The 6000-nt window shown below is 42.8% G+C and overlaps 1 protein-coding gene across 2 annotated transcripts in view; it reads left to right on the plus strand.

The window, feature by feature from the left end:
* The window catches only part of ttbk1b (tau tubulin kinase 1b), a 30619-nt gene extending 24619 nt beyond the window's left edge, over window positions 1-6000 (plus strand). For both annotated transcript variants that reach the window (XM_067455605.1, XM_067455606.1), the window contains 2 exons: window positions 654-1996; window positions 3703-6000. In XM_067455605.1, the coding sequence (XP_067311706.1) occupies window positions 654-1996; window positions 3703-4135 (1776 nt within the window). In that variant the 3' untranslated portion in view covers window positions 4136-6000. The remainder of the gene's footprint in view (window positions 1-653; window positions 1997-3702) is intronic.

Consider the following 6000-nt stretch of genomic DNA (forward strand, 5'->3'; position numbering starts at 1 on the left):
CATACGTAATACGAGGAACCTCTCTCGAAAGGGAACGTACTCGGTTACTTTCGTAACCTCGGTTCCCTGAGAGAGAGGAACGAGTATTACGTTCCGTGCCGTGTTTATGCTTCTCAGGTATCGCTTCAGTCGATCTAAAAACCTGACACCTATGGCGAAATCAGGGCTTTATATAGCCTCCTGTATGCAAATATAAGCACCTTTTTTCGGCGGGCTTCTGGAACGCCCCCCATTGGCTCGTTCCTCTCAGCCGCCTCACCATAGGTTCATGCAGTTGCCGTGGCCCGCCCAATCAGAGCGCTCCTCGCGCTGAGCTATGGCCGTTCAGCGGCACTGCGCTTTACATGGATACCTTTATTAAAGTTTTGCTTCATATTCTCGAGAAAAGGAGTTTTTCCCATACGTAATACTCGTTCCTCTCTCTCAGGGAACCGAGGTTACGAAAGTAACCGAGTACGTTTTTGTTTTCAACATTGCACAATAGTTTTCAACACTGATCATAAAAAGAAATGTTTCTTGAGTATTTTAGTTAATTTTGCCGGTTGTGTAAAAACTGTAAAAGTTTACTGAAAACCTAACCACAACTTTATCACACCTTGTCCAGCTCTTTTATCATTATTTCACAAATTTCTTTTTTTCTTGCATTGCTACAGGAGATCGCAGTGGCTGAACCTTCACCGGCTTCCTCTCAGACGCGTATGAAGCGAGTCGACTTTGTGTCAGGTGTGTTGATGTTTGATGATCTCAGAGAAGAGGGTGCAAAGATCGGAGGTTCTGGCAGTGACGGAAGCCCTCGCAGTAGTGAGGGAAGTCCAGAGGGTGCTGCATCTACCCTACTCGCCCCCGCCCACCGGGATCATGACCAAGAAGAGGGCTCGCGCACGCTGGTGCTTGTGTCTGCTGGTAACGGGCAAGTATCTCCTGGAGACGGGCAGGGAACACTCGCCGCGTTGACACCGCAGGGAGAGCGGCCCGTGCCAGATGAATCTGAACCGGGGACTCTCTCCTCTGTTATTAAGTCCGAGCCCAGGCCTATCGTCATGACATCTGCAGCTGTTATCACCAGCGGTTCTGGCTCGCCACCGTTCACCAAGGTGGAACGCACTTTCATTCACATCGCTGAGACGACACATCTCAATGTCATGACAGCCAGACACCGGGCACCTGGACTGGATGACCTGATATCTAATGAGCGTGAGGAGACTGGTGGAGAGAAAGAGGAGAGAGAAGGGGTCAGTGAACGAGAGCAAAAGGAGAGCGTTAGGGAGTGGATTACAGTAGAAAGGGAAGGGGATGAGAGGAAAAAAGAAGAAAGTGAAGCTGAGAATGGCAGACAGGCTGAAGATAAAGTAAATAAAAGTGGCAGAGAGGAAGCAGAGACTGTGATTTTAGCTGAGTTGCATCACCAGCCAGAGACTACAGCTATTGAGGATGAAGTTTCCAAAGAAACCAAAATAGAAATCGGACCAGATGGTATCCTGCCAGAAGTAGACCTGCAAAGGGAACATGAGCAGGAAGAGTGTCCATCTCTAACCCCTGAACAAAACAGAGATGCAGAGGTGGAAGATGTGAAGGACATGTCTCCACCAGAGGTGGAGTCACCCAATAGAAAGCCACTTCCACAGAAACGGAGCCGTATTCCTGTGCTTATGTCGGAGGAGGAATCAGGCTCAGACAAGTCATCGCAGACGAGTCAGGAACAGTTGCAGCGAACGCGCAAAAGCAGACAACAACAGCTGGCACGCCTTGTTCTGGAGCGTAAACAAACACACCTGATTCGTTCTCGCTCCACCTCGCACTCCCCGACACTCTCAACCACTGCATCTGAAGATGAAACCCACCAATCAGATGACTCTGCAAGAGGAGAGAAAGGAGCAGATGGGAGAATTAGGAGCAGAATTCCTCGGCCCATCACACCCATAAGAGGATCTTCTGACCAACTGGGGGCCACAACCCTCCCTCAAACCCAGAGATCTGTGTCTTTCATTCAATACAGGTTGGTGGAACAAAGTTGCAGCTTTAGAAATCATTCATTTGAATGTACACTACCAGTTAAATGTTTGAATTTGACTGACTTTACGTTTCTTGTGATCTTAAAAACCTTTCCATCTAAAGGCCAATGGATATGTGTTTGTGTATTTATATATCAGCCAAATATAAAATCTGCCTGCTAGAGCTGATAGACTTGTGGGCAGTGCAGCTTAAATCCCATCTCATGGTCCACACACATATATGCAGGTGCTGGTCATATAATTAGAATATCATCAAAAAGTTGATTTATTTCACAAATTCCATTCAAAAAGTGAAACTTATATACTATATTCATTCATTACACACAGACTGGTATTTTCCAAATGTTTATTTCTTTTAATTTTGATGATTAGAACTGACAACTAAGGAAAATCCCAAATTCAGTATCTCAGAAAATTAGAATATTGTGAAAAGGTTCAATATTGAAGACATCTGGTGCACACAGTCTAATCAGCTAATTAACTCAAGACACTTGCAAAGGCTTTAAATGGTCTGTTTCCAAGTACAGCTGCACCCTGGAGGTATGTGGAGGTAAAACCCATAAAAAAATGTGGGGGAGATTCACAAAGAGTGGACTGCAGCTGGAGTCAGTGCTTCAAGAACCACTACGCACAGACATATGCAAGACATGGGTATCAGCTGTCGCATTCCTTGTGTCAAGCCACTCTTGAACAACAGACAGCGTCAGAAGTGTCTCGCCTGGGCTGAAGACCAAAAGGACTGCTGAGTGGTCCAAAGTTATGTTCTCTGATGAAAGTGAATTCTGCATTTCCTTTGGAAATCAGGGCCTCGGAGTCTGGAGGAAGGTTGAGGTCCAGTGTAAAGTTTCCACAGTCAGTGATGGTTTGGGGTGCCATCTGCTGGTGTTGGTCCACTGTGTTTTCTGAGGTCCAAGGTCAATGCAGCCGTATACTAGGAAGTTTTAGAGCACTTCATGCTTTCTGCTGCTGACCAACTTTATGGAAATGCAGATTTCATTTTCAAACAGGACTTGGCACCTGTACACAGTGCCAAAGCAACCAGTACCTGGTTTAAGGACCATGGTATCCCTGTTCTTAATAGGCCAGCAAATTTGCCTGGCCATAACCCTATAGAAAATCTATGGGGTATTGTGAAGAGGAAGATGCGATATGCCAGACCCAACAATGCAGAAGAGCTGAAGTCCACTATCAGAGCAACCTGGGCTTTCATAACACCTGAGCAGTGCCACAGACTGATCGACCCCATGCCACGCCGCATTGCTGCAGTAATTCATACAAAAGTAGCTCGAACTAATATTGAGTGCTGTACATGCTCATACTTTTCATGCTCATACTTTTCATGTTCATACTTTTCAGTTGGCCAAGATTTAAAAAAATCCTTTCTTTCTATTGGTCTTATCAGTCTGTGTGTAATGAATAAATATACAAGTTACACTTTTAGAATGGAATTAATGAAATAAATCTCTAATTATATGACCAGCATCTGTAGTGTAAAAATACATAGTGTATATAAAATATACAATGAAATCATCACATCCATTTATAAAAATACTTTCTTTCATGACATTTTTTTCTTATAATGTGAAGTGTAAAATTGTGAACACTGAACTTACTGTCAAACTATGTAAGGAAAATATGCAAACTATACTATAATAACTAAGAGTGAATCATTCTCTTCTCTTTTCAACAGAACCAACAGTTCTGTCAATCCCAGGATTCAAAAGTCTGCAAGCCTGCACACAAATATCCATCAGCAGCCGCCTAAACCTCAGCTCCGCCCATCTAAAACACTTCCACCCCGTCCTCCATATTCAGGCCCCTCACACTCACAGGGAAGTCGGACCGCCACACGTACCATTACTCGTACCTTAACTCTTAATGCCACCCGAAGCATTAGCACCTCCCCTCGGAGCCACGCCACCTCTCGCACTGACAGCCCCTCGCCTCAGCGGATTCGCCGACAGCCTGTAGCCAATGAAACGCAACGACAGCCCCAGCAGCCCAAACCTCCTTGCCCGTCGCAGTCCAAATCCAAACCTCAGGACTCCACCTCCAAAAAGAGCAAAACCTCATCGCAAAAAGCGAAAAAAGATCCACCGGAGTCAAAGACTACAACGAGATAATTATAATGCATTGAAGAAATTCATTCCTGCAGATGATCTTCATCCTCAGCATCATCACAATCATCAGTGTTGGACTGCATCTCTCATGACACACAACAGACTCAACCAAACTATATGGTTGGCCATGTTCGTTTTTCAGCCAAGTGACTGCAGCAGCTACTTAAATACCTCTGATGAGGAGAACCTCTGACATTTATTCACACAGTGAGAGAACAAAACTGTGTGCGGGCGAGTTGTCATTAATGAAGTGTGTTGAACAGATGAACACACCTCATATGCCTTAAACCTGCAAAGGAAATAATTGCTGCCATCACAACAAAGCTTCCACAGGCTCTATCCTTCTGTCAATGGCATGAATCCCACTACCATGTTCAATAGTAAAACCAATCATCACATTGTACAAGTTAGAATGTTGTTTTACAGTAGCTTTAACGCTTTTAAATACATTATGCTATTTATTTGAATTGAATATCACTTCCCAAACTGTTTTGACTAACATCACAATATCAGAATCTGGGAAAAAGATAGCTTTATTTAAACTGACAAAAACCTAAAACGTATCAAAAGTCCCAAATGCACTGATTACTCAACTAGTTGGTGTTTGGGACAGCCTTTTATATCATCTTCTGCAGTCAATTACTGTGTGCTAAAATTTGTATTTATCTCAAACATCATAATATTAGTCATATGCAACTAAACTTGGTGGTTCTGTGTAGAACATGCTGGAAAAAAATGTCATATGGTACATAAATGTGGTATTAATACCTAAATTTAATCTCGACACAAATCTAAGATGACTAACGTTGCTGCTACAGTTTGATGTCAATCATATAATCATCTTGGCCCCGCCCACTGTCTGTGTTTCTCTCTCTTATTGGGTCAATCCAACCGTGACGTTTGTCTGCTAAAATTTATTTATAACGGGATCCCGGACCAGCGGTATGCATTTGGAAATGCTCGTCCACTTCTGTTTATTGTCTTTTGCAAAACTGTAGATAATGTAAGCAGTACTTTTGAAAAGCAAATTTATATTTTTGTTCCAAAATACAACAGAAGATTAATGGATGAAAATAGGACTAACTTAGTTGCATCTTTCTCAGTCTCAGACTGAAAATGCACCATTCTGATCTGTATGCAACTTTTAGAGTTCAAAGAACACTGGAGGAAGCTGAATGAAGGTCAAAGAGAACATCAAAGCTTCTCAAAAACCAGACACCGGAACCAATAGTGTGTGTTAAAGCAGCATGTCTGGGGTTTGTAAATGTACTCTAGGATGTTATTTTTATGCAGTACTGCTCCTGAGTGTCCACAGCATGTGTTTAAAGGCCGGTAATCTGAACGTGGAGTTTAAATGACTACGGTGCTATAAGAGTTTTTCTTTATGCCTGCTCTAGTCATTGGTGTTTTTCCCCGTGCTGTATTTGGAATAAAACCTGAATATCCATGAAGATTGTCAAATCAACGGAAGAGAAAAATGTCCTTAGTGCACACACTATCCAGTGTTATTTGTGAGTTAACTTAAAGGGAGTGCTTCATTTAAGCCATGCCCACTGCAAAACCGTTGCATGCTGTTGTTTGGATGAAATAAAAGGAAAATACTTTCTGTTTTATGTTCCAGAATGTTCCATCTGCAGAGAGCATAGAAGACCTCCCTCTGCTCTTAATACAGACATGATATGAGGAAAGACATCTCCTCGTGGTTGGTCATCCCTCCTCAGTGTGTCGCTTTGAGAGATTTTGCATGAATGTGTTTCATGAATCATGATTGATTAACTTATACTAAGGAGCAACCTTTCTGAGTTATACAATTATAAATTATTACAAATTATCAATGATGCCATTCAATAAACGCAAGTTCCATCACT

Source organism: Pseudorasbora parva, chromosome 10 (assembly GCF_024679245.1).
Source record: "Pseudorasbora parva isolate DD20220531a chromosome 10, ASM2467924v1, whole genome shotgun sequence".
Taxonomy (NCBI): Eukaryota; Metazoa; Chordata; class Actinopteri; order Cypriniformes; family Gobionidae; genus Pseudorasbora; species Pseudorasbora parva.